This window comes from Trichomonas vaginalis, chromosome I, assembly GCF_026262505.1.
Source record: "Trichomonas vaginalis G3 chromosome I, whole genome shotgun sequence".
NCBI classification, from domain to species: Eukaryota; Parabasalia; order Trichomonadida; family Trichomonadidae; genus Trichomonas; species Trichomonas vaginalis.
The window spans coordinates 4,758,598-4,784,304 of NC_067203.1; the positions used below are offsets into that span (position 1 = coordinate 4,758,598).

General features: G+C 34.3%; 17 protein-coding genes and 3 pseudogenes across 20 annotated transcripts, besides 5 other annotated features; 12 read left to right on the forward strand and 8 right to left on the reverse strand.

The window, feature by feature from the left end:
- Positions 1 to 19,218: part of a mobile genetic element that runs on past the window's edge.
- Positions 7 to 162, forward strand: TVAGG3_0930060 (uncharacterized protein; the record flags this gene model as incomplete). The annotated part of the gene is made up of 1 exon (XM_051252566.1): positions 7 to 162. The coding sequence occupies one exon, from the start codon at positions 7 to 9 to the stop codon at positions 160 to 162; it is 156 nt and encodes a 51-aa protein (XP_051078140.1).
- On the forward strand, positions 182 to 766 carry TVAGG3_0930070 (phage tail repeat-like family; the record flags this gene model as incomplete). Its single annotated transcript, XM_051252567.1, has 1 exon — positions 182 to 766. The coding sequence occupies one exon, from the start codon at positions 182 to 184 to the stop codon at positions 764 to 766; it is 585 nt and encodes a 194-aa protein (XP_051078141.1).
- TVAGG3_0930080 (uncharacterized protein) lies at positions 814 to 1,666 on the forward strand (the record flags this gene model as incomplete). The annotated part of the gene is made up of 1 exon (XM_051252568.1): positions 814 to 1,666. A coding segment is annotated over one exon (853 nt), but the record flags the coding sequence as incomplete, so codon positions are not given.
- Positions 2,100 to 2,736, forward strand: TVAGG3_0930090 (annotated as a pseudogene). The gene has a single exon. A coding segment is annotated over exon 1 (637 nt).
- On the forward strand, positions 3,007 to 3,867 carry TVAGG3_0930100 (uncharacterized protein; the record flags this gene model as incomplete). Its single annotated transcript, XM_051252569.1, has 1 exon — positions 3,007 to 3,867. The coding sequence occupies one exon, from the start codon at positions 3,007 to 3,009 to the stop codon at positions 3,865 to 3,867; it is 861 nt and encodes a 286-aa protein (XP_051078143.1).
- TVAGG3_0930110 lies at positions 4,396 to 5,014 on the forward strand (annotated as a pseudogene). Its single transcript has one exon. A coding segment is annotated over exon 1 (619 nt).
- TVAGG3_0930120 (organellar and viral DNA polymerase type B) lies at positions 5,732 to 6,124 on the forward strand (the record flags this gene model as incomplete). Its single annotated transcript, XM_051252570.1, has 1 exon — positions 5,732 to 6,124. One exon carries the CDS (start codon positions 5,732 to 5,734, stop codon positions 6,122 to 6,124), a length of 393 nt encoding a protein of 130 aa, XP_051078144.1.
- On the forward strand, positions 6,480 to 6,890 carry TVAGG3_0930130 (organellar and viral DNA polymerase type B; the record flags this gene model as incomplete). The annotated part of the gene is made up of 1 exon (XM_051252571.1): positions 6,480 to 6,890. One exon carries the CDS (start codon positions 6,480 to 6,482, stop codon positions 6,888 to 6,890), a length of 411 nt encoding a protein of 136 aa, XP_051078145.1.
- On the forward strand, positions 7,206 to 7,951 carry TVAGG3_0930140 (KilA, N-terminal/APSES-type HTH, DNA-binding family; the record flags this gene model as incomplete). The annotated part of the gene is made up of 1 exon (XM_051252572.1): positions 7,206 to 7,951. A coding segment is annotated over one exon (746 nt), but the record flags the coding sequence as incomplete, so codon positions are not given.
- TVAGG3_0930150 (uncharacterized protein) lies at positions 9,368 to 9,826 on the forward strand (the record flags this gene model as incomplete). Its single annotated transcript, XM_051252573.1, has 1 exon — positions 9,368 to 9,826. One exon carries the CDS (start codon positions 9,368 to 9,370, stop codon positions 9,824 to 9,826), a length of 459 nt encoding a protein of 152 aa, XP_051078147.1.
- On the reverse strand, positions 9,964 to 10,262 carry TVAGG3_0930160 (protein of unknown function, DUF4108 family; the record flags this gene model as incomplete). The annotated part of the gene is made up of 1 exon (XM_051252574.1): positions 9,964 to 10,262. A coding segment is annotated over one exon (299 nt), but the record flags the coding sequence as incomplete, so codon positions are not given.
- TVAGG3_0930170 (Poxvirus D5 protein-like family) lies at positions 10,298 to 10,729 on the reverse strand (the record flags this gene model as incomplete). Its single annotated transcript, XM_051252575.1, has 1 exon — positions 10,298 to 10,729. One exon carries the CDS (start codon positions 10,727 to 10,729, stop codon positions 10,298 to 10,300), a length of 432 nt encoding a protein of 143 aa, XP_051078149.1.
- On the reverse strand, positions 12,586 to 12,908 carry TVAGG3_0930180 (annotated as a pseudogene). The gene has a single exon. A coding segment is annotated over exon 1 (323 nt).
- Positions 13,285 to 13,608, reverse strand: TVAGG3_0930190 (protein of unknown function, DUF4106 family; the record flags this gene model as incomplete). Its single annotated transcript, XM_051252576.1, has 1 exon — positions 13,285 to 13,608. The coding sequence occupies one exon, from the start codon at positions 13,606 to 13,608 to the stop codon at positions 13,285 to 13,287; it is 324 nt and encodes a 107-aa protein (XP_051078150.1).
- Positions 14,468 to 14,885, reverse strand: TVAGG3_0930200 (uncharacterized protein; the record flags this gene model as incomplete). The annotated part of the gene is made up of 1 exon (XM_051252577.1): positions 14,468 to 14,885. A coding segment is annotated over one exon (418 nt), but the record flags the coding sequence as incomplete, so codon positions are not given.
- On the reverse strand, positions 14,918 to 15,610 carry TVAGG3_0930210 (protein of unknown function, DUF4106 family; the record flags this gene model as incomplete). Its single annotated transcript, XM_051252578.1, has 1 exon — positions 14,918 to 15,610. A coding segment is annotated over one exon (693 nt), but the record flags the coding sequence as incomplete, so codon positions are not given.
- TVAGG3_0930220 (protein of unknown function, DUF4106 family) lies at positions 16,242 to 17,540 on the reverse strand (the record flags this gene model as incomplete). Its single annotated transcript, XM_051252579.1, has 1 exon — positions 16,242 to 17,540. The coding sequence occupies one exon, from the start codon at positions 17,538 to 17,540 to the stop codon at positions 16,242 to 16,244; it is 1,299 nt and encodes a 432-aa protein (XP_051078153.1).
- Positions 17,826 to 18,116, reverse strand: TVAGG3_0930230 (protein of unknown function, DUF4106 family; the record flags this gene model as incomplete). Its single annotated transcript, XM_051252580.1, has 1 exon — positions 17,826 to 18,116. A coding segment is annotated over one exon (291 nt), but the record flags the coding sequence as incomplete, so codon positions are not given.
- Positions 19,219 to 19,309: 91 nt separating the features above from the next.
- Positions 19,310 to 20,998, forward strand: TVAGG3_0930240 (protein ubiquitination; the record flags this gene model as incomplete). The annotated part of the gene is made up of 1 exon (XM_001301936.1): positions 19,310 to 20,917. One exon carries the CDS (start codon positions 19,310 to 19,312, stop codon positions 20,915 to 20,917), a length of 1,608 nt encoding a protein of 535 aa, XP_001301937.1.
- A 103-nt stretch (positions 20,999 to 21,101) lies between these two features.
- TVAGG3_0930250 (uncharacterized protein) lies at positions 21,102 to 22,051 on the forward strand (the record flags this gene model as incomplete). The annotated part of the gene is made up of 1 exon (XM_001301937.1): positions 21,154 to 22,002. The coding sequence occupies one exon, from the start codon at positions 21,154 to 21,156 to the stop codon at positions 22,000 to 22,002; it is 849 nt and encodes a 282-aa protein (XP_001301938.1).
- Positions 22,052 to 22,502: 451 nt separating this feature from the next.
- Positions 22,503 to 23,179: a mobile genetic element.
- A 670-nt stretch (positions 23,180 to 23,849) lies between these two features.
- Positions 23,850 to 25,707: part of a mobile genetic element that runs on past the window's edge.
- Positions 24,972 to 25,230: a mobile genetic element.
- Positions 25,563 to 25,707: part of a mobile genetic element that runs on past the window's edge.

Here is a 25,707-nt window from a genome sequence, read left to right on the forward strand (position 1 = left end):
GATGAAATGAACAATACAGCATTGAGACAAATGGGTTCAAGATGGATTTGTCGACTTCCAGCAGTTACACAACCACGTGTTTGTCAAGTCCTCCCTATACCTCAGGAAGTTTTAGACCGACTTAAAAAACCTAAACAACCAGTTGAAAACAAAACAAACTAAAATTTTTTACTGAGATGAAATGACCGAAGAAGTTGAAACGGTAGATTTGACACCACAAACAAAAAGTTCAGAACCATTGTCAAAACCCGTCAAAGAACTTACAGATGAAGAGAAAAATTCAATAATAGAAAGTGCCAGGTCTGGAAATACAAACCCTAACTACAAAGTCACTTTTCATAGAAATGGAACGGCTAGTATCTCAAAAAAGAAACAGACTCTCACAAATAAAATATTGAAGTCTGAAGGAGCTTTCGAGACAACAGATGGAAAAGTTTACTTCACTGACCAACAGTTCATTATAGAACATCTCATTGACTTAGAGTCGAAATATTCTAAACTTTACAACAAACACAAAAAGTTGAAAGGAAAACAAAAACAAATGGCATATGATATTTATGAAGACGTTAACGACACAACCATACCTGCAAGTGAGGTAAAGTCAGAGGAACCGAAAAGTGACGAAAAACCGATAGAAGAAGGGGAGCCAAAAACTGAAGATAAACCAAAACCAAAGTTTAGTTTCCAAACTAAACCAAGTCAACCTTCATTAGCTGGTATGGGTTGGCGTCAAAGACTTATGGCAGCAGGCGGTTATGTAAAGTAAAGAAAAAAAAACATTTTTTTATTTTTATAAAAATGCCCCCGTATAGAATGGATAGAAGGTCTGCTAGAATAAAAGCAGAGTTAGAAAGATATGGTTGGAAAGTTTCAAAGAAGTTTAAATATAGGAAGGGAAGACCCATAAAAGTCTATGACAAACTGGCTGGTCTGACCTATGAAATGGACTTGGAAACAGCACGCGCAAATTATCCAAACAGGTTAGAGAGGTTAGAAGAAGAACGTCTTATGGACATGCCTTTCGATGTTAGTGAGCCTCAAGTTGAAGGACACGACGGCTTTGCCAGATTCTACTGGAAACATGACGAACAATTGCATCCTTTGAGAAGGAAAAAAGGAAAAGGTGAAGACGCACATGCTCCCATGGAAAGAACAAGATATGCATATGAAAAGTATCGTGAAGTTAGAAGTCAAATTACATCTGGTCGAACCTTTACAGTAAACTTTGACGAAGGAAAGAACAAAGAAGGCTTCATGGGTGTACTTGCTGCCATACAAGACGGAAATAAGAAAGGATACAATCTCAGACTAACCGTAACAGATTTGGACGGTCACATTTACTATGCACATGGCAATGTCACAACAGCTGCAATGCTTCTTGACGCTTTCAAGACTACAAAGAGAGAACAAATGGTTGACTCCGACTCAGACATTTTGAATGCAATTGAAGGGATTGCAAGTGTCAAGTTCGAATGGTACCAACCTAACCCTCAAGCAGTCAGACAACATGCTGGATACTTCCCGTTCATAAATAAGTCTGACATTGACTTGACAAGGTATGGAATTTACAATTCAATTGAAACAATTGTCAATGAACCTTGTATTCTTACATGTCTCAGGAACTCTGGTCTTGTTACAGATGAGAAGATGAAGTATCTTGAGTCATGTGTGAAGACAAGGTACATTCTCAGAGGTCAATTGGCAAAAATTGCACCGTTGGCAAATGTCAATATCCGAGTCAACATACCTACAGCTAAAGGTTCTTCACATGACGACTATGTTGTTGACAAAGACTTACCATGGTTGAAGATTGCAATTGTCCACAACCACTTCATGTTGAACGAAAGTCTTACAAACCCATTGTTCGGAAAAGGCAAGTGCAACATTGTCAGAGCTGTAAACATTCTTTTCGAGAAAGGTTTGTTGGAACCAATTCCAGATGACAAGCTGACAGAAACTTTTGTACCAAAAGACGAAACAAACTTTTCATTGTTAGCAAGACCAAAGTTGTTCCAGACAAAGTTATAGCACAAAAGAAGTACACTGTTCCAAAAGGAGTTGGATTGTTCGGATACCAACCTGAACCAGAAGAACTTCCAATGAGGTTGCAAGAACTTCAAGATGCTATAAACAAACTTCCATTGAGACATCCAATTGACGTCAAATTGTATTGGAGAGCATCGGAGTTAGGTCAGAAGGTTTTATATGAAACAGGTTGCTTCGACGATGTTTATGAGATAGCAGGCGAAGTTTCTCAGAAGATAAGAGACTCACTTGAATTTCCACGAACTGGACCCATTGGTTGCGACAAGTTCGACTCAAACGAAAAGATATACTATGTCGACCTTAACGCTGCATACATGAGGTTCGTCCAATATATCCGACTGGAATTCCAAACGAAGACGGTGAGTTCCCAGGAAGGAACTATACAGTTGGAAAAGTCATACAACAACTCTATGATATTAGGAAAGCTTCAAACCCCAAACTTGCAATGACACTCAAATTGCTTATGAATTCGACATGGGATATTCCATTAAAAAACCTCAAAAGATGAAGAGTAAACACTATGAGAAGGTCGACAACTTTGTTGAAAGGTTCTCCCCTTTTGTTTTGAAATACGAATTTACTCAAGGTCAAGGTGGCTTAGTAACCACAGTAAAACCTATTGTCGAACATTGGTCTTATCCTCAGTTCGCAAAAGCAGTCCTTGACAACTACAATGAGTTCTTCTCCGAGGTCAAATCGAAAGTTGTGGTATACTACGAGAACATCGATGCACTCATGACGAACGAAGAAGGATACAACAAACTCATTGAAATGGGAATGGTCGGTGAAAAGATGGGCTGTTTTAAGCTAGACAAGGTATTTTCCGAAGTTCATGTTCTCTCCAAGCGTAAGTACTGGGGTGTTAAAGAAGATGGTGAAATAGTTAAACATTGCATGAAATAAAACATTGCATACCATTTTAAAACATTTTTTAAAACAGTATATTTTTACATATATTAAATGTTTCAGGTTGAAAAACAAAGAACAAAAGTAGCAGATACAAAACCGTTAGACTATATCTTTACAAATGCTGGTAGGACTATTTCAGATGAAGAAATTTCATCCGGTGCTTACAGGTTTGACTTTCCAATTCGTTGGCTTCAAAGTCCTTCAGATGCAAAGGCAATAGGATTTAGAAGAGTTTTGTTTTCAAATAGAACGAACGCTTTTATGTTCGCAGTATATTTTCACGGGCAGTATAGAGGTGATGATGGTCTAATAGACAAATTTGATGAAATGAGAATCTTTACAATTCGTTCAGACGAAAACCTTGAGAAGACTCTAAATGACTTTCAAACTCAAATGAACAAATATTATTGGGAATTGCAAGAAAAATACGACTCTCTACTAAACGGAACTTACTATCTGAAACTAGAATATGACAAGATGAACTCCACAGTTTCATTTCAAAGGATTGAAAATAACCCTCCAAGAGATACACAGTTTTTATTTTGGGAAGTAGACAAACGTTCTTGGGCACAATTTCTTCGGTTACTAAACCAGAACGAACCATTGCCACCAGATGGTCCGTTTAAATTTATACGCCCACCAACAGATTTGACAGTTTATAGAAATGTGTTTGACCCTCAAAATGTTATGTGTCATGCAAGTTTCAGTTCAAGCAACAACAGTTTTCTTTGTATTGGTAAGGACTTTTATGACTTTGCTTCTAAATTCTACGAACCACCTAGTAACAGTTTCTCTGACTTTCAAGTTTGGTTCACAACAAACGGTGTGCAGCATATTATACCATTGTACTATGACTTTTATCTCGAATTGTCTTTCATATATAACTACGGAAAAGTGCTGAAAAAGTATTGAAAAATAATGTTTAGGTGAAGAGGTGAGATTTCACCCGTTTTCTCACCTGTTTTCTCACCCGTTGGATTTTCATGAATTTTGTGCTGAATTCGACAAAAATGAGTTTTTGGTTGAAAAAAGAGGTGGAGCCAAAAGTGGCTCGACCTCAAAACAAGCATTTTGTGAAGAATATACCAACCCGCGGAAAACAGCGGGTTGCTTTTTATACAAAATTCAACAGGTGAATTTTCATGAATTTCCTTAAGATAGAAAAAAATATATTTTAGGCGACCAGGTCACTCGGTCACTCGGTCACTCGGTCAACTAACATCTTTTTGAAAAAGTGTGACAACATGACATTTTGACAACAACACAGGAAATAGATTTCATCGTATATTTTTTGTTAAGACTTCATCGTAAATGTTTTGTTGAGACTTCATCGTATATGTTTTGTCGAGATTTTTATCGTTGTGGTCCGACGGTTAAGCCACAAACGAATGTCCGACGTCCCACCAAAAAATATTTTTTATTTTTATTGTAAGAACAGAAATGTCAGTCGAAGCAAAAACGTTCACGAACAAATCTAATGGCGAAACATTCACAAAAGGCACTTACAACGGTATTGAAGTCTTACGTAGAGACAAGGATGGTTATATAAATGCAACAAAGATGTGTCAGCAGTTTAGGAAAGACTTTAGAAGGTTGTTGGAAAATAAGTCCTGGGAAGAGTATTTTGAGGCATTTTGTGAAGAATATACCAACCCGCGGAAAACAGCGGGTTGCTTTTTATACAAAATTCATGCAGGAATTCCTGATGAAATCAAACAGGTTAGAGGAATGTATGTAGACCCAAGACTTGTAAACTATATAGCAATGTGGGCTTCTCCAAAATATTGCATAGCAGTTGGAAAAATTATGGACTCCATAGACAAGAAAGTTCATGAGAAATTAGATGAAGAAGAACTTGAAGATACAGTAGAGAATGCAAAACCTTTGTTCGAAGAAGAAGTTAGAAAAATGCATGAAAAACAAATAGAACATGAACGTGAGATATGTTCTGGTTATAGAGACTCGCCATACGAACTAGACCAATGGGAAAAGAAGATTTAAAGAGAGAATTTAGAGAATATGAACTCGCTAAGATAGCATTAGAAGCTGCAGAAGAGAGGTTAAAAGCTTGGGGTCGTTTTGTACAAAAATATTGTGAGTAAATGAACCATTTTTTTCGACAAAAATAATGTTTAGGTGAAGAGGTGAGATTTCACCTCTTTTTTCACCTGTTTTTTCACCTCATGAATTTTCCCGAAATAAAAAATAAAGTTGGTTTTTTTAAAAAAATATTTTTTATTTTTATTGTAAGAACATGTTAGCAACAACAGCACCAAACTCGTTAGTCATGAATCCTACGTCAATGTTAGTAGAAATGAAAAGCTTCATTCCTTCTTCATATACTTTCGAAACAGAAATCCAGAAGATAAAGCAAGAACTGTTAACAAGTAATTTAGACTGTAGTGCGAAAGATGAAGAAAATGAACAGTATCTTTATGAAATGCAGGATATTATTGACCATCTACCTAAACTACCTGAAATCCAACAACAAAAGCTCACTATTCCAGAATTCGATGAAATAGAAGTCAAAGCAACTGACTCAGTTGAAATTAAGAAGTTCATACGTAAGGTAAACTATGAGTTTCTTGGATTTCATTGCAACCACAAAGTCATGGACAAAGATTGCGACATGTTATATAAGAATGTTTCTGACATATATAAATCTGGGGAGTTTAAGACCTACGACAACTTTGTTTCATTAGCTGCAAAATGTGTATGGCAGATAAGAGATAAAGACAGAAGGTGTAAAATATGGAACGAACAAATAAGACCCGCTATGTTCGAGATGAAGAGAGCAATTGACGCCTTAGTTGTTTTAGCAGGTAAGGTTTCAGAATATAACGCAAAAATGAATCCGCAATGTTCAAAATGTAAAGCAGCAATAAGGAAATATAACTACTCCGTCAAAGAGATAGAACGTATGCGAAACGACTATGCAGACTTAAAGAAAGAAGCAGAAAAACCAGCAGAAAATAAAATGGATATGTTAGCATTTCTGAACAAAAACTATCCAACAGCAGAAGATTTCCTTCTATCTGACGTCAAGAAGAAGTATAAAGAAACTTTCGGTATCGTTAAAACATTCGATGTACTGACAGAAGAAATAGAAGCTACGAAATTGTTTAGGATTTCAAATATACATCATACAATTCATGTAAAACGCTTATAAAATAACAGGTGAAAAAAGAGGTGAAATCTCACCTCTTCACCTAAACATTATTTTTGCTGAAAAAATGACCAAATTTCATGAATTTCCTTAAGATAGAAAAAATAAAGTTAGTTTTTTGTAAAATATTTTTTTTATTTTGTATGTAAGAACATATATGACAAACACTGAGTTTGAAACAGTTAAAAAGATAGACAATAACACTAAATTGGTTAGAATAGGTGATTTAAACGTAAGATACTCAAAGAAATACAACAAATATTCTTTGTCAGACATTATATCTCCATCTGGAAAGAAAACACACGACTGGGTTAGAAATGCTTCAACTCAGAAAATTTTGACAAGAAATCCTGAGCTTATGATATCGGTAAGATTCTATGGAACTACAGCATATCTTATAGACAAAAGTCTTATACCAATAGTTTTGTTATGGTTAGACCCAGTTGTTGGATATAACTTCATAACATATGGTTTATTCGACTCAGAACGTTGCAGTGAAGGCTTACTTTACATCGTTCAGAAACCGAAGGACTTCAATACAAAGAGATATAAGATAGGAAGAACATATAATATAACTCAAAGATATGACAGTACAGTCAATAGAGTCAAGGTTGTGTTCGTTAACGATATGAGAGCTGCTGAAACAGAACTACTTGAAAAGTTTGAGAAAATGTATGGTGCTCCCACGAAAGGTAAAGAAACGTTTGAAGTAGATGAGATAGATAAAGCTATAAAATTATTTGACGAAGTTGCTGAAAAATACATGTAAAAATAACGTTTACCATGTGAAACGCTTATAAAATAACTGAGGTGAGAAAACAGGTGAAAAAAGAGGTGAAATCTCACCTCTTCACCTAAAATATATTTTTATTGAATTCCGTATGAAAATCTGAGTAAAATGGCATAAGATTGCTTCCCTCGGAAACCGAGAGAAGAGATTCCGTACGAAAATCGTAAAAAATTGCGAGTAGGTAAGAAATCCTGGTCGCCAAAACTCTATGAAAATCGTGAATTTCCTTAAGACAGAAAAAATAAAGTTAGTTTTTTATAAAATATTTTTTTTATCCGGAATATAAAGACAGATATGTCAACAACCGAGAACACAACAACAGTTATAGTCCATGAAGCTATAAATGAAGAATACGAGTGGGTTCAGTATAACAAACAGTTACGTCTCATTCGTTCGGTCAAAGACGATATGTACCAAATGCAAAGTATTTTGAATGCTCTTCGTTCTACAAAGCAAGCACGTCATTGGTTTGAAAACCAACAGACAAAAGAACTTTTAGAAGAATTTCCTCATATGTTTGCGACCGGTAGAAAACCGCGGGTCGAGATTCCGTACGAAAATCGTCAAAATTTGCCAAATGGTTTGAGAGGATATTATGTTCATAGACTTTTAGTAAATGCTGTTGCAATGTGGGCTTCACCTCGTTACGCTTGTTATATTTTCATGATGTTAGATGAAATTCATAGACAAGAACGTGAAGAGCTAGAGAACAAGCTTGAAGCAAAAGACAAAAGCATTCAGAAAAGAATACCACGTTCGGTACCAAAAGGAAAGGAAAAGAACTATAAGTATATGATTTATACTGAAGAGATGGAAAATGAAGAAGACAGAGATATGGTTATGTTGCATTTAGTCAGAAGAAACAACAAAAGCTTTTACGACCTTGCTAAGATTTACAAATCTGACAGAAATTGGTTCTATCGCGAAAACTTACCGATTTCAATGACACCGAATGAAGATGTGAAACAAATAGTTCAAGATACGTTACCTCAAACACACTATGATATTAAAGGTTGTACAATTCTTACATTCAAAGAAGATTTGCCATTGTTAAAGGAAAAAATAACAGAGTATTTTGACAACTTCAAACAAGTAGGGTAGATGAACCATTTATTTTTCAAGCTTGACTTCAGATGGCTCAGGTAGCTCTATAAGGTAAATTGTCTCGTCAAATCCTTCCTTCCAACATTCCGAGTCCTTCCATCCGACATTCCGAGTCCTTCCTTCTTGCATTCCAAGTCCTTCCTTCCTACTGGAAAAAAATTTCCCGACAACTGGAAAAAATTTTCCCGACGACAAGAAAAAATTTTTCTGTTGTTCGTCCGTAAACCATTCAAATTTTCGAAAATTGAGAACTTTTTGGTCGAACTTCAGGAAAAATTTTTCCCGACAACTGGAAAAAAATTTCCCGACAACTGGAAAAGTTCTTCCTTCCGACAGGACACAAACGGATGACTGACGTACCACCAACCGAGTCCATTCCAAAGCCAGAAGAACCGACAGCCCCAGCACCACAACAGACTAAGACTCAAACTCTTTATTTTTCAAGCTTGACTTTTTACAATTTGAACTTTGTTCGCGTAGATGTGAATTCTGAAAGAAGTATGAGGGTCTTGTATGACTTTGTACTTCTCCCAGAGTTCATGTCTGTCAAACTTACCTGCCATGGACTCTTTCATAAGTTCCATGAAATCGTCTTCGGACAATCCAGGGAAAAGTATGATATCAGTAAGTATTCTTTTAACATCCTTACTTAAACTCTTTGCTGTCTGTACACAAATGACAACTGAGATGTTAAAGTGTCTGAGCTTCTTAAGAATTCGACACATATCTTGTTCTCTATTCTTTAACAAAGGATGAGAGGCGAAATCATCTAAGATAAGAAGACACCTATGAGGGTATGTCTTCCAATCGTAAGATTGCAATTTCTTCGAAATGTATTCTATCTCTTTCTGTTTGTTTCTGAAGTGTTTCTTCTCTAATATTCTCTGCATTTCCTCATTTGGGTCTTTAAACCTCGAATTGACATACTCATTTATAGCATTGTACTTCAAAACTCTTCTTTGGTACTTCTTTATCCAATCCAACAACTCAGAGTCTTTTATACATACTAACTTAGACTTTTTTATAATATCTTTGAACGAATTTACGGTTTGGTCAAATTGACCAGAAGTACTACAAATGACTACTAACTCATAGAATGGGTTCTTCTCATCTAGTTCTTGTTGTTGTGCAGCCATTTTAAGATAAGTGAAAGTCTTACCCGACCCAGGTGGTGCAATTAGACCTGTTATACCATTCTGAGCAAATAAGAACTTGTCATGTATGGGTTTTATCTGAGCATTTTCCAACTTCCTCTTGTTCTTGTTTAAAACATTCTCAAATTTTTTGTCAATGTCAGCAAACTTTTTTTCTAACATATTTTTAGAAAAATTAAAATTTTTATCTTTTAGAAAATGTCTAGCGATTTCGCTATCTATATTCGAGACAAGCTTTTCGACAGCAAAACATCTGTCGACCATAAAATCTTACATAGTGTAAACAAGAAAGGTGAATTTGTTCTAAAGTTCTGTTTCTGGGAATATGACAAGAACCATAAAACATTAGGCAGAGAAGTCTTAAAATTTGTCAATGACAGACTTGTTGACAGAGATGACGCCGATTGGAAAGATGAAGTCCAACAAAAGTTCTTAGAATGCAAAGAAGACACATGCGCTGTTCTTGAAGATGAAATAGAAAACAGAATAGAAGAGCTATTAAAGGACAAAGACCTTTTACAAAAATATGGTTCTGAGAAGTTTGACATAACTCCACCAGAGAAGAAGAAGAAGAAGAGAGAAAAGAAAGAAAAGAAAGTAGAAGAAGAGAAAAAAGAACCTGAACCAGTTCCAGAGAAAAAGAAATTTGACATGTAAAAATAAAATTTTATTTTTAGAACATTTCTGGGTCAATGTCAATGTTCTCTTCCTCTTTAGGAGCAAACACTGGCTTAGACTCTAAAATCTTTTTACCCAATTTACCTTGAACTTCAACTATCTTAGACTCATAATATTCATAGTCGTCTGCTTTCTTTGGTTCATAAGGTATAACAAGTTTGTATGCTTTGCCTTCTTTAAGGTTTGAGAACCTTCTGTCAAAATTTTCTTTGACTGCTAACAAACCTTCTATGTCTAAGTCTTCAAATTTCGCACCATTTTTAGTCACAATAGCAAACTTAACCGGTTCGATGTTCCAAACTTTGTCAAATGTAGACTTTTCAAAATGGTAGAAGTAAACATTCAAATATGCGAATGGGTCTAGTTCTTCTTTGACTTCTGTCATGTACTTATTTACTGAAATATATTTCGTCATCTTTTCTATCGGATAAAAAAATATTTTTTTTAAATTTACTCAGAAAAATTTTTCTTTGTATATACGCCGTTCTGAACATCTAAAAGATTTTTGACATTTGCCAAGAATGTTCGTTTAGAAGCTGCCATATAACCATATTCTTGACAATACTGTTTATACGAATCGTACAATGACCTTTCATCTAAACACTCAAAGTTAGTCTCATCTATAAACAGTTCATATACACTCTTGTTTGCTTCTAACAATGTTTGTCTTTCTTCGGTATGTGGAATTTGTCTTGGATTGAACTTAGAAATATCTAATGTCATGAAATATGAGAACAAGTGGTTGTAAAAGTTAGGTGTCAAAGTTTCTGCTAAGTCGTCAAAATATTCTGTATCTTGCATATGAGAATCTGACGTTCTGACAACTACATATCTTCTGTCAGAACTTTCTAACTTCATCGGAACGGCATTGTTTGAAACCATGATGAAATTTGCAACATTTTCACAAACTCTTTGGTCTTTATATTTTCTTTCAACAACTCCAACTTTGTCTGTTATAAGACTCTTCAAAGCATCTGAGTTTAAAACCTTTGTTGTATCTATACTTTGAAGTTCGTTACATACTATAAGTTTCATATTCTCTATTGAAGAGTTAAATTTACCGCAGATGTTTTCTAAGTTTGTCATATTCGGATTCGAATAGCCCTCTAACAGTTTGCACAAAATATCTGTAAAGAAAGTATTCTTACCAGTTCCTTGTTTTCCAATTATAATGAGAGCAGTTTCATTTTTAGCACTTGGATGTTGTAAGATGTTTGCAAACCAACATAAGATATACTCATAGACTCTTTCGTTTCCATTGCATATAATTTCTTTGACATGGTCTAACCAAGCTTCTATAACATTTTCTTTCCATTCTACTTGTTCATATTTATATCCAGTGAAGATAGAATAGAAGTTTGGAGATGGTGTATAGAACTTTATACCTCGAACTGAAAAATCTTCTAACTTTGACAATAAGATATCCCAAGCATCTAACATCTTCATGCCAACTTGTACGACTTTTATTTTCTTAAGTTTTTGTCTACATTCTTGTTCTGAAACTATTGTCGCTTTAGGTTTGTTAAAGACAACATCCCATTCTTTCATGACATAACATTCTGGGGCAGAGTCGACATAAATGACTAAACGTTTCAAATTCTCGACTGCTTTGTTATAGTCTCTAAATGGACACATATTTCTGAAGGCTTGGAAGTCATAAAAATCTGAAACGTCTATTCTGTACATTTTTATAAAAATAAAAAAAAATATTTTTTTATTCTTGAGCTATTTGTTGTTCTTGAGCTATTTGTTGCATTTGTTGTTCTTGAGCTATTTGTTGTTGAAGTTGTTCTTGTAATACAATACTTTCACCAGTTGCATCTTCCAATTCGAAACTTTCTGCCGTCATTGACAAATACATAGGACATAAAAGTTTTACAGGAACAAAGTTTGCGTCAACTAAGGTTAAGTTTATGTTTGCTAAAGTGTTTGAGTTTACTAAAGCTGAAAACTCTGCATTCGAATGAACAATAGGCAAACCAGCAGAGAATGTGTTGTTTATACGCATGAGTATCTTTTGGTCATAGTAGTTTCTGTCGACATTCGAATAGCACTTTGAACCTAAGTTTGAAACAATATATAAAATAGGTGTACTTAAAGTCAATGGAACAGATAGACCTTGTATGACACCTTTTCCTGTTATAGGAAATTGTTGGTAGTAAAAACCAGATATAAGTTTTGTATTATAGCTCATATCGTTTATACTAAACTCAGTCGGACATCCAAACATAATGAAACCTGCTCTAGTTGCAGCACATGTTACATCCGTCCTTAAAGTATTAAATAAGTCAACAAAACCTGTTGGTGGTATATCTGAGTAAGTATCTTCAAAGGAGTATTTTTTACCATTCACAACAATAAAATCTTCTGGTGTCAAAAGAGCAAAACAGGCTTTAGTCGTCATTGTGTTTAAGGTTAGTTTACAATATCGTCCTTGAGGACTTTGTAAGTTTGTTGTTATAGAATTATATGACTCAGGGTTTTTAGTCGTAATAGTATAAACCATTGTGTCTTCTGCCATTTACTTAGCAAATAAATTTTAATGAAATGTTGTGGTCGTCAAATATTTTTATAACGTCTGGGAAACTATATTTTAAGTTCAACGTTTCACCTCCTTTCATAACGTATATCTTGTCAATGACATTATATGAAACACCACAGCAACTAACGTCGGGTTCTATTTCTTTGATGTTTATATCGTCTGCCTCTGTCAAAAGTTTCAATAGTTCTTTCAAAACTTCATGAGGTGCGATGACATATGAGTTCACTTTTACAGGGTTGTGTTCGACCAAGTTTAACATTATACCCAAAGCCTGACAAATCTTCTCCTGAGTTTTAAGTTTGTCTTTAAGTTGTTGGTAGTCGTTTCGAATATCTGCAACAGAACTTAAGTCTCTGCTAACTTCAGGTATGTTGGTTGTTCTTTTACAGGAACTATTGCTATACCATCTTCGTCTTCGTATGGTTTCCCCACTTCAACATCTCTTTCTTTGACATTGACAACAACACTTTGACTGTTTGTTTGAGTTGGTGAATTTAACTTCACATCTGCCACCGCCATTAAACCTTTTGAAACACTTACGCTTCTATTTTTCGGAAATGACATTTTACTTAGAATAAAAAGATGGACGTATTTGAGTATCTCTTCGAATTGAAGCAAAACAAAGTTTACACACACAAACAATACAAATACATTGACAGAATAGTTCTTTACACAAACAATGGAAAATGTTATAGAATAGCAGTCTTTGCTGAACCAAAATATTTTCATAAAGCAAAGAAAGTTGGTATAACTGAAATGGTGAAAGTTCTTGAAGCAGACAAAAATATAACAACAAAACTGACCGATATTTCTAAAGGTAAGTTTATAATACAATATTATATCAAAACTGGCGTACTGTCAATATTTGACGGAGAGAAGTCAGTTCAAGAACAACTTACTGACCTGCTGCCAAAATCTGCTCGATGGAAGCTGTCGTTATACCAATCTGAGGAGCCCCAGCAGGTTTCATCGAACGAATCTTCAAAAGAGCATCTTCCGTGAAAAGTGCTATTGGTTTTGTAAACTTCTTTGCTTTCAATTCATCTGGACCGTCTCTGTCACCAGTATATTGTATTTGAACTGTACCAACAGTTGAAATACCACCCATAAAGTCTTCTGAGTCAGCAAATGGAATGCCAAGCCAAAAGTTTGAACGGTCTCCATTTGTATATTGAGTTTTTTGAGCTCCTGTATGGGTCCATACTTTCACATATGGCATAATAGAACTTTGCATTTCAGGGTTAATGGTTGTTGTGAAGTTGTTGTTAAAGTTCATAGCATCTAATGTCAAGTTGTATGACCTCATATTCAACTGTGAATATTCTTCTCTTGGATAGTATTTGCCATCTATGTTTATATGGTATTTAATACCAGGGTTGTAGAAGCAAGAATAGTCATTTATAGTTCGTCTGAACAGTACAAACATAGTATCTGCATGTTTCATTGCAGTTGTTAAAGCAATATCTGTTCTTGCACCTGGGTCAGCACTTTGGTTTCCAACTTCACCTGCAAAGTCTTTGACAGATATTTGGTGTATAGGAACATAAGCGGAACTGCAATATATTTGGCAGCTAAAGCATTTGAAATATCTGGGTCCAACATATAGACTGCAAGTCTGCTTTCTATTCTCTTGCATTCAAACTTTTCGCATGTGAACTTAACTGGGTCCCAAGCAGTTCCAGCAGCATTGAAGTAGTAGTTTACTTCAGTGTTGAGGTTTGAGAAACCAAAGTCTAAGTCAACTTTGTCTTTGCAAAAGTCACAGAACTTGGCTCCACCAGTTCCAGCTACAGTAATGCTGAATGGGTCTTGTGTTGGTGCAATGACTAAGTTATTTTTGCTTGGAGTAAGTTCAATAGAAATTTTTCCTGCCCAGTTTGGCAAGTATCTTAAAAACCTGAAGATGAGGAAAGATGACAAAGGAACTCTAAGTTTCAGTTTTACTTTAGTGACAGCATTTCCATCTGAACCAGAAAGGTTAACATAAACTCCTGGAACGTTAGGGTCAAGTCTTCTTATTTTCTCAATAGTTGCATACTGGTCTGTTTGTTCTCTAGCTTGTGGTTGTACTGAGTTTCTCAAAGCGAACCATTCATAGTTTGCCCATGTTACTGTTTGAACTAAGTCAGAGTTAGAATATATCTTATATCCCATGAAAACTTCTGGAGCATATTGGTATCCGACATAGAAAATTCCATTGCAACCTTTCTTGTCAGACAACTTGGCAGAAGGTTTTATTTCAATGTCTTGTTCCACGTATAAGAAAGAGTTGTCAATAGAAATTATATGAAACCTGTCGCAAGCAATATCTACTGTTGTTGAAGAACCTTCTCCAAACTCACCTACGTTTCCATAAGAAACAGCAGTTGTATATTCGTAAGTTCCAGGAACTATTTCTGACCTTCTAATGGCATTGTCGCATTCGTTATACCATTCGGAAACATTTCCGTTCATGGCATCCAAAACTGTTGGCGTTATATTCTGAGCGGCGTACATTTCATATGAGTAAAAATATAGAATAGTTGGATTTATATGTCATAATAGAACCCACGTGGACCAAGCTTTACTTTCTTCCTGACTGAGTTTTTAACTCTTCTTTTTCCTTCATTGCCCTCTGCTTGAAGTTGTTGCATCTTTGCATTATGTTCATCTAGTATGTTGCAAATTTCCCATGTCCTTTTTGCCTTTTGGCTCTGGTCGCCCATCTCAGGTAACCTATATCCTAGAAAGAGTTTGTCATAGTCTGTATTTGAGTCTTCGCGTATTGTTTGCATGACTCTTTCCTGAGTTTCCGGTTCAAGCTCTTCAAACAGTGCCTGTCCATATGGAATATGCTCGTTTCCAAATATATGTTTTTGTAGCCATTCTGGTTTTCTTTCCATGTTACCAACTATATCTTTTGTGAATGGGAAAGCTTTTACCCAATCTTTCAGTCTTGCGTCGTTTATTTCTGTAGTTGGTTTTATTTTGTCAAGGAACATGTTTTTCAATACTAACATTTCATTTGGTACTGTCCATTTGAGTTTTCTTAAATATTCATCCCTTCTCGGTTCATTGTCTGCAAAGTAAGTTTTTATGACATTTTGTAAACTTTCGTTTGCAAGGTCATGTACAATAGGTTCTCTTCCTTCTCCCTCCCTAACTTTCTTTCTAAACTCTTCACCAAATATACCATCTCTATGGTTCTGTGTAGTTCTTTGAGATAAATGTTCTAGAACGTCAGGTGTTATATTTCCATCAGCCATGTTCATTTCATACTGGTCCAAAATATCTGCATGTTTCATATCTTTCAATGGCATTAAAGCCGCGCTTAAAATACCAGCTATATCTGGTTCACCATTGACTTCCATTGCGTCTACAACTTCTTGGAATTGTGGTTGTAAGTTTATGAACCACCTATCCGGATTAGCTTTATGACCCCATCTCATTGTAGTTCCATCGTCTGCAGAAACAAAAGTAGGTTTGTTTCCATCTTGGTTAGGTTCTGAATGAACTTTAAACAATGTTTCATTTCTATATGTTTTCTTGAAATTTAACCTTTTATCTTCACCGAGTTCATCCGAAGATTGAACGTTAAATGCTCGTAAGTAAAAAGGGTTGTTGTATTTGTGTACATTTTCTTTCAGTACTTCCATTCTATGCAGAATATTTTCATCTGGTGTTGGAGTCTTTTGTATGTCGGCAAACATTTTTCGATATTCTTCTACTATGTCAGCCGAATTTTTTTTAGACTCTTGGAAATATTCCATATTCTCCGCATACTCTTGTTGAGGGTCAAGATTTTTCGGCTGTTCCAAATCTTCATCTAGTTCTGTGAAGTTAGTTTCCAAAGGAGTGACTTGTTCGTTTCCTTCAGGCTCTTCTAGCTGTTGTTGCTGAACTATTTCTTCCATGTCTGGTTGTATCTGAACTATTCTTCCTGTGGAGTTTCTTGTACCTCATCTGCTGGCATTTCATATATTCCGAGACCGTTTTAACAATTTCCCTATCTACGTCATCCGCATTCATAAGCTTTTGTTCTTTCGTTCCGTCTCTATTTTTTACGCGTTTCATGACGAAAGTTGAATTGTCATTTAGCTCTGACATCAAATATCTCGGAGTAAATTCATCCATGTCATTTGGATGATATGCTATTAAATCATATCCCTTAGCGAGCTTGTATTTTCCAGGTTTGAGATTATATCCGTTTTGGTGCTGAGCCATAAAGCTAAATAGGTTCGGGTCAGTATTTCCATCCTTGAACTTTCCAATAGCTTCTTTATATCTGTCACTAAAGTCAACAGTATCTGGGAAACCACACTCTTCTTTAAGCATTTTTAAGAATTCTTGGTTTCCTTGTTCTCTACTTCTTTTATGTCCTTGCTCTGTTTGTGGTTGTTGTTGTGTTGGTTGTTGTGCTGGTTGTGGAGGTGGTTGTTGTGCTGGTTGTTGTGTTGGTTGTTGTGTTGGTTGTTGTGTTGGTTGTTGTGCATGCCTGTGTCTGTGTCCATGTGACGATGTAAATGTTCTAGGTAGTCCTGGTGCAGGTGCTTCTCTTGGAGGGTTTGGTGGTATATAAGTTCCACCAGCTGGCACATATGTTCCATCTGCAGCATAGTGTCCTACCTGACTTTTCGTTTTTAAGAAAGCATTTACTAGGTCTGTTTTGGTCTGTTGTAACTCTTTTTCTTGACTTTCCACAACAGTTGCTCTAACGGCGTCATAGGCACTTTGAACTGCCTGTCTCGTTGCTGCATCTGTTATTTTCGTCATATTTTGTGCTACTTCTTTTAACTCTTTGTCGAAACCTTCAGACTTCAGTTTCTTTCCAGATGAGAAGTCGTTCACTTGTTTCACCTTACTATGAAGAGCTTCGAAAGCGTTCTTAAAGTCAGCATTTGTTAAAGCTTCATTTGAACTATCTTCATCCGCTTGTATTTTTGTCCTTATTGACCCTATGAGTTGGGCTGCTTTAGCGTTGGCTTGGGCATCTAACCAGTCATTGTTAGCTTTTATATATTCTGCGCTTTTCATTGCCTTTTGCATAGCCGCGTCGTTATTTTTACTTTCTTGTGCTAAGTTTTCATACTGTACGGTTTGGTTTTGCAACTGTAAAAGTTTTTCTGCCTTTACATTTGCTTCAACTTCTTTTTTATACTCATCGCTATCCATATATGTCTTCAGGGCTTTTTGTTTTATTTCTTCATCTTTCAGTACTTTATATTGAGTAGTATGGTTTTTCAAATTTAAAACATCTTGTTCCATTTTTGCTACTTCTGCTGCTTTTTCTGACACTTTTTTCGCATATTCCTCTGTACTTAGTTCTTTCAGTTGTTCTTCTTTCTTCTTTTTCTCTACGTTTAACTCATTGAGTTTCTTTGTGTGTCTGTCATATTCTAGTTTCTTTTCGTTTTCACTTATTTGCTTCTGTATGTCTATGTTTGACTTTTTGACATCTGTTATTTGATTTTTGAGTGAACTCAAATTCATTTGACTTTGAGGGTTATAGGCTGTTCCGTCTGCAGCTCCACCATAGCCTGCCATTTTCGCTAAAAGTGCCGCTCTTAAACCTCCACTCTGTGCACCAACAACTCGGTTTAAAAGCATAGGATTGCTTGACATTTGTTGCAACATAGTGGGGTCATTCAGCATTTGTTGTTGCAACTGTTGTTGTGGTGTTAGTCTTACTATTGGATGTTTCAATGCTCTCTTCCTCTTACGTATATTCTTACGTAGCTTACGTGGCATTTTAAGTGAAGTTAAAAAGCGGTTTTTGACAGATGTTTTATTGTGACTTCTTCGTAAAGACTTTGTTGAGATTTCTTCGTAAATGAGTGTAAATGACCCAAAAATATATTTTAGGTGAAGAGGTGAGATTTCACCTCTTTTTTCACCTCATTTCTCACCTCTTGAATTTTCATGAATTTCTTCGTAAAGACTTTGTTAAGACTTCTTCATCTAATTTCTCATGAACTTTCTTGTCTATGTTTTGTCAAGATTTCATCGTAAAGACTTTGTTGAGATTTCTTCGTAAATGACCCTAGTAGTATATTTTTGGTGTAAATTTCATGAAAATTCAAGAGGGTGAAAAATTAGGTGAAAAACAGGTGAAATCTCACCTCTTCACCTAAACATTATTTTTGGTGTAAATTTCATGAAAATTCAAGAGGGTGAAAAATTAGGTGAAAAAACAGGTGAAATCTCACCTCTTCACCTAAACATTATTTTTGTCTGATTTTACGAAGAAGTCTTGACAAAACATTTACGTTCATGTTTGACAAAACATTTACGAAGAAGTCTTGACAAAACATTTACGTTCATGTTTGACAAAACATTTACGAAGAAGTCTTGACAAAACATTTACGAAGAAGTTTTGACAAAACATTTACGAAGAAGTCTTGACAAAACATTTACGAAGAAGTCTTGACAAAACATTTACGAAGAAGTCTTGACAAAACATTTACGAAGAAGTCTTGACAAAACATTTACGAAGAAGTCTTGACAAAACATTTACGAAGAAGTCTTGACAAAACATTTACGAAGAAGTCTTGACAAAACATTTACGAAGAAGTTTTGACAAAACATTTACGAAGAAGTCTTGACAAAAACATTTACGATGAAATCATGACAAAACATTTACGAAGAAATCTTGACAAAACATTTACGAAGAAATCTTGACAAAACATTTACGAAGAAGTCTTGACAAAACATGAAAACATATATAATTTGTGAAAAGCTCCTGGAAGCCCTCCGAATAAAAACTTCATTTATACTAAACATCTTCAGGGCTAGAAGGCACGAAGTGCCTGGAAGCCCCACTACCTTTTTTTTTTTTTTTTTTTTTTTTTTTAATATGCCTTTTAAAATATTTTTATATTAAATAATACAATCCAAAGATGCGATTCATCGTATAAATGATGTACAAAAGTGACATAAATTTAATGGAGAATGACATTTCTAATTTAAACGTTTTAATCGAAGCTATTCAGAGGATGTATGATATCAACACGAGCAATTATGAAGATATCATAACGTATCTTCACAAATTAATTCGGGATGATATTTTGAATTTAAGAAATGCTCATCAGATCTTTAAAAACATCATGTTATCGCAAACAAAGAAAATCAATCTCATTGGATATTGCATTAAAAAGCTCCTTCTTCTATGCCAAAAAGATTCAAATCCATTTGAAGCAAATTTCATTAAGAAAACACTACCAAACTATGAAGATGTCTCAGAGACTAATGTTTCCGTTGATTTTGACCTTTTCAATGACGATAACAAAGTGAAATATATATATTTTGATGATGTTGATTCTTTAATCAAAGAAATTCAAGACGAAGAATTTGATTTCATCGCGACCTATCAGCGGAAGTCCCTCATATATTATTGTGCTAACTTTGGTTCAACAAAATGTTTTAAGTATTTATTAGCAAATGGAGCAACTGTTGATCAAACAATTTTAGAAGGTTCATTTTTGTCAGGAGAAATCGAAATCATTCATTTGTTGGAAGAAAAGCTTTTACCAAATTATAAGTGCTTCCAGAACGCTCTTATTGCGCATAACTTAGATCTCATTGACTATTTGATCAGCAAATACAACTTTGTTTTAAGTTATAATGACTTTGCAACCAAATATTGTTTCGAATATTTATTTGATGTTTTGAATAATGAACAAACATTTTTAGAAAGTTTGAAGAACGGATTGCTTCAGAAATGTGCATCATTAGGTATATTCCCTGTTGTTAAGATCATTGTTGATAAGATGTACAACGTTGTAACTGACAAGAAGAATATAATTTCCAAGATTTCCAGTTCATTGATTTGCGCAATTGAGAAAAATAACATTAAAACAGTTTATTTCTTACTTGAAAAGGATGTTGACATAAATTATATAAACTCTGATTATATGACTCCTCTCCAGAGTGCTTCGTTTGTAGGAAACTTAGATGTAGTTAAGATACTTGTGCAAAGAGGAGCAATTATTAATGAATACCATAACAAATTTACACTTACTCCACTTTCAAGAGCTTGTTTCGGAGGACATTTAGAAATTGTCAAGTTTTTGGTCGAAAATGGAGCTGAGGTCAATCAAATTAAAGATAATTCGACGGCTTTAGTAACAGCATGCATTCACCATAATACAGATATAGCTTTGTACTTGATAGAAAAAGGAGCTGATGTAGCAAAATTCGATCCTTTTTTTTGGTGTGCATCAAGCGGAAACACAAAAGTTGCTGAAAAAATTCTGGACAAAATCGAAATCAATGAGAATGACGATGCTTTGATAACTGCTTGCAGAAACAACTCTTTGGAAATGGTGAAACTTCTTGTTTCAAGAGGATTCAACGTAAATTTCAAGAACATTGAAGGTATGACCCCATTTTTGACAGCTGTTAAAATAAATTCTGTCGAAATTGCAAAGTATTTGTACGAAAAAGGTGCAGATATTCATGTTTCTACGATAGACGGATTCAGCGTGAAAGAGTATGCTAAGGCAAATTACAGCGCAGATGTTGGAAAATGGCTGGATACATTAGATATTTAATCCAATGTTGTTATATTTTTTTATATTTATATTTATTTGTATCATAAATAAAGAAATTTATGCTCTCTCATACAATGCTATTTAGAAACCTCAATGCCTGTAATTAGCAAATATGATTTTTAAAATTCAAAAATTTTGATGAAGTTAATGAATAAAAGATAAATGTTTTGGTGAGTCAAATGTATTTATAATCATTTTATTAAGTTTTATTTTTAGGAGAAAGTTCGTTATATAAAATGTCTGTTTCTCCTTCAAGAACTCCTGATCAGATTTCTTTAAATACAATTTCTTCCATAGGACGATTTACTCCTCAGCCTTTTGTGCCTCGTCCTGAAAAGAAAGTCATGCAGAAAACACAAGAAAACGAATTTGTTTCAAATGTCGAAGGAATGAGAACTCTTCAGCAAAAATCAGCTAAACTACAGAAATCAGTTGGAAATTTAGAACAAGATATCCTATTTTTGCAATCAATGATCGACAGACATAAAAAATACATAGAACAAACAAAGAAGGATCATCAAGTACAAGTAAATTTATTCCAACAACAGATTGAAAATCGTAAAATACAGATATCAAAGATAGATACCTCTCAAGAACCTCCAACTTCGAATCAAATTGCTACTTTGGTGCGCCAAATCCAAGTTGCTGGCATGACAGCCAAAAGAAGAGCCGAAGATTGTCTTCATGATCAGGAAATTAATATAGTTTTATCAGGTGAAAGATTAAAACGATTTCACGACGTGTTAATTCCAAAGGTAACTGATGCAATCATGTCAGACAACCCCAAGCTTAAGAAAGCATTTGATAGATTAGAAAATGACGTTTACAAAATTGCAGAAATTCAAACACAATTAAGAAGTATTAAAATTTTTAGTGCGAATCTCGAAAAAAAGCTCGTTGATATGAATTCACGCCTTGAAGCACTTCAATTCGATAAAGCAGACATTCAAATGGGAATTGTAGACAAAAAGGAGGAATTACATGCCGAACTTACTAAGAAATGCGAAGAACTCGGAAAGTTGAGATGGAAGATCGAATACATGAAAGCTCTTAAAAAGAAAATGTCAAATAAAGAACATGCATAAATTATTTCTAATTATTATTGAATGTATAGTAAACTATTGTATGAATTGTTGTTATTAATATATTTTTATTTTAGGATGCTATTTGATCGTGTTGAAACCTATTTTTCTATGTTATCTAATTCTTTCAAAATCTTGATGGAACGTAATTGTTGATCAGCCCAAGTGGTTGATGATAGTATTATAAATTTTAAAAGAAGTTTCTCTGAAAAAGTAAGCTATAAATTTGCTCAAAACTGGATTTCATATTTTTTGAATAGTTTACAAATAAAAATTTTTAAGAAATATTTTAAATATTCATAAAATATGAACCCTTTCCTTCATTTTCTAAAAATTTGATGGAAAATTTTAAAATTCCAACGAAATGAATTATATTCTTAAAAATGTATAATATGCACGATTTTTCAATTAATTTTTTTAAACAACTAAATTTTAGATTTCAGGGAAAACAACAGTTTGCCAGAAACCGCTTTTTCATATTTTTTCATGTGTCCAAAGATTCGGAGTAGGGGTAATTTTAGCTAAAAGTGACACACCTGTAAAAAGTGACACACCCATGAAGGGTGTGATTACCGATCGGTAATTTCGACAGTTTCGAATTTAAAATTTTTTATGGAACTGTTGCGAGTTTCATAAAGAATTTAAGGAATATAAGCAAAGATTTGAATCAAAATCTTAGACCTAAGCCGCTCGATTCGCTCGCGGCTTCCGCGAATTACAGATCAGCAAAGATTTGAATCAAAATCTTCGAACTAAGCCGATCGCTTCGCTCGCGGCTTTCTTTATTATTTTAAATTTGCATATTTCCATCAAAAGTTCATAAGGTAAAAAATTTCGTTTATTTTTACTAAGAAAAAAAGGTTTTTGATAATAAATTTATTTTATTTCGAAAAAGTAACAATAATCGTAAAAGGGTATTGATAGGCTTGCTAAAGTAACTAATTTTAGCTGTCAAATACTTTTGTATTTTGAAGTAAATTAGTATAAATTTGATATTATTTTAACTCCCTTTGAAAACCTCAATTTTCCATACAGAGGGAACGGGAATAACATCCAATATTCCCTGAGAATGGTTGCGCATTCTCAGTTCCCTCTATATTTCGAACGAAGCTCTCATCGGTCTTTTTTTTAATACTAAACGTTTTTTCCCTGTCACTTTTAGCTAAAATTTGGGTTTGCCAAAGATTCGCAGGATCACCGCTTTGATCACTTACAGATTTCCAATTTTCCTTTGAAGAGAACTTTATTTTTTAATTAATTGTCACTATGCAACTTGGGATAGAAGATTCAGAAGTTTAATATGAATTCTTCTTCGCAAGTCATATTCGTGACACTTTAAGAAAGATCCATAACTTGGACTTTTCGGATTTGCTATTTATTTTTTAATTTTTTTTATTTAATTTGATTTTTACTTAAATTTTTTAATTAATCTGAAATACGGTGTTTTTAATTTAAGAGTCACATCTACTCTCTGTTTTTACATGTGCGTATTGCTAATATTAGCACTATTTTTGTATGCCTATTCTCCACTTTGTATTTGATTTTAGAGATTATAAAGGAAAGTGATTTTATACGCTATTATGAATCAGAGTCATAATTGCTTTGGAGAAGAAGTGAAATGACTTAGTATAGATTCAAATCACAAGTTTGCACCATACGAAAGAAGAATTCAATTATTTCTTTATAATTATTATCCGTTGCAAGATGAAAAGCCGTTTTTCCTAATACATAGTAAAGAGCAGTTCTTCCATTATTATCTTTTTCGTTGATATTTGAGTCATTTGAAAGAAGAAACTTAGTCCTTTTTTTTCTTTTATAATATACAGCATAATAAGAAGCTAAACTATTTCTATGGCAGTCCCAACGGGAACCGCGGTAATTTACCGAGTTTTCCGCACACCGGTTCCTTTTTTTAGGAATTTTTTAGATTAAAAAATATGCTTTGTAAATCATTTTTTGTAAATCGGCAAAAATTTGGAAATATTCTGACGACAATAAATCTGGGAATAGTATTTTAAATACGAGAACAACCTATTTAAAAGTGTTTCGCTCGATTTTGTATAATTTCAAATTTTCGCATATAGCTTTCCGTGAATTACCGTGATTTTACCGCCACATCAATAGTTTACGACACTTTTTCCGTAAATTGAGTAGTTTACTGCACTTTTTCCGTAAAATTGAGTTACGGGAATCCGTAAGATTACCGTACCTCACTTCTAGTTGAAAATAGCATTAGTATATAATAAATAGATATATTATTCATATTTTTGATTTTGAATTACGGAAAAAGTGAGTTCAGAACTTCCAATTATTATTTGATTAATTATGTTAAAAATACTATAAGGAATTAAAATACATAATGTTGAAATTTGAATTACGGAAAAAGTGAGAGTGAAAGTGAAGTGAAAAAGTAAGATATTTTTGTTGAAATAATCATAGTTGTACAATTTTGAAACTATATGTAAAGCTATAAATTGAATAAATTCAAAAACAAAAATTGTTTATTCTTATTAATAAATTTATATTAATCAATATTTGAACAACCCGTAATTAAAATTGAATTCCTCTTAAAATTTAATCCATACGTTGATTTTTAATTTGCTCGGCGAATGCCGAGCTTCCCTACTTCTCTTGTCATTCCTTCAAAAACTCTAATCTCATGCACTTACAAACATCATGATTTGATGTATTGTCGAGAAATCTTAGACTTGTTTGTCATTTGATTATCGCATTTGAAAGTCATCTCGAAAATCGATTAACAAGACAATTTCCCAAACATCTACATCAAGTAGATGATGGTAAACCAATTAGAGTTGTTTTGCTATGATTCCTCCAATCTTATGATGAGAAAAATCATATCAAAACAGCTCTAATCGAACATTCTACACAGCTTAGCATCCAGCTAGTTCCAAGTAATGCGATTACAACATCAACGGCCAAAGCCTTTCAGAGTCCTTTAATCATTTCTTCTCATCTCAATGTGAAGTGGCCCCAAACGAACTACAAGCTGACGTTACAACGCATTACAACCCGGTTAATACGAGCATATACATTAGAGCTGCTTTGTTATGATCTCCTCATCAATTGATGAGAGATCTCATTATGAAGCAGCTCCAATCGAACTAAAAACCTACATACAAATGAGTGAAAACAAACTCATTAGAGTTGTGTTGCTTTGATTTCTCTCATCAGAAGATGAGAGATACCAGAACAAAACAACTCTAATCAAACTTTCTACACAACTCAGCACAGTATCAATGCAAAGTAATGCGTCTGTATCGTTAACAAGCAAAGTTGTTTCGGGTCCTTCCATTTTGGAAGAATTCGGAACAACTTTGCGAATTGATAGTGTAAACCCATATACATGAAAGCGTGCATGCATAAAGACAGGTATTGTCAGCAATGACTACCTGCCCAGCTATGAGTGATCAGAGAATTACCATCTCAGGCTTTTTGAGAACGTTTCAGCCAGGACCCTCGTATGTTGACTGTGAGAAAGGCATCCTTTATCTGAAATAGATGCTTTTCCAACAATCAAATTCGAAGATCTTCGACGTTGTTGTAAAAAGAGAAGGAGAAGGAAAGAAGAGGAAGGAGAGGAAGAAGGAAAGGAAAAGAAGAAGAAGAAAAAAGAAAAAAAAGAAGGACATATTAAATATAATGCGCACTTAATAGTGCCGAGGCGGCGGAGCCGCCGAGGCGCGATTT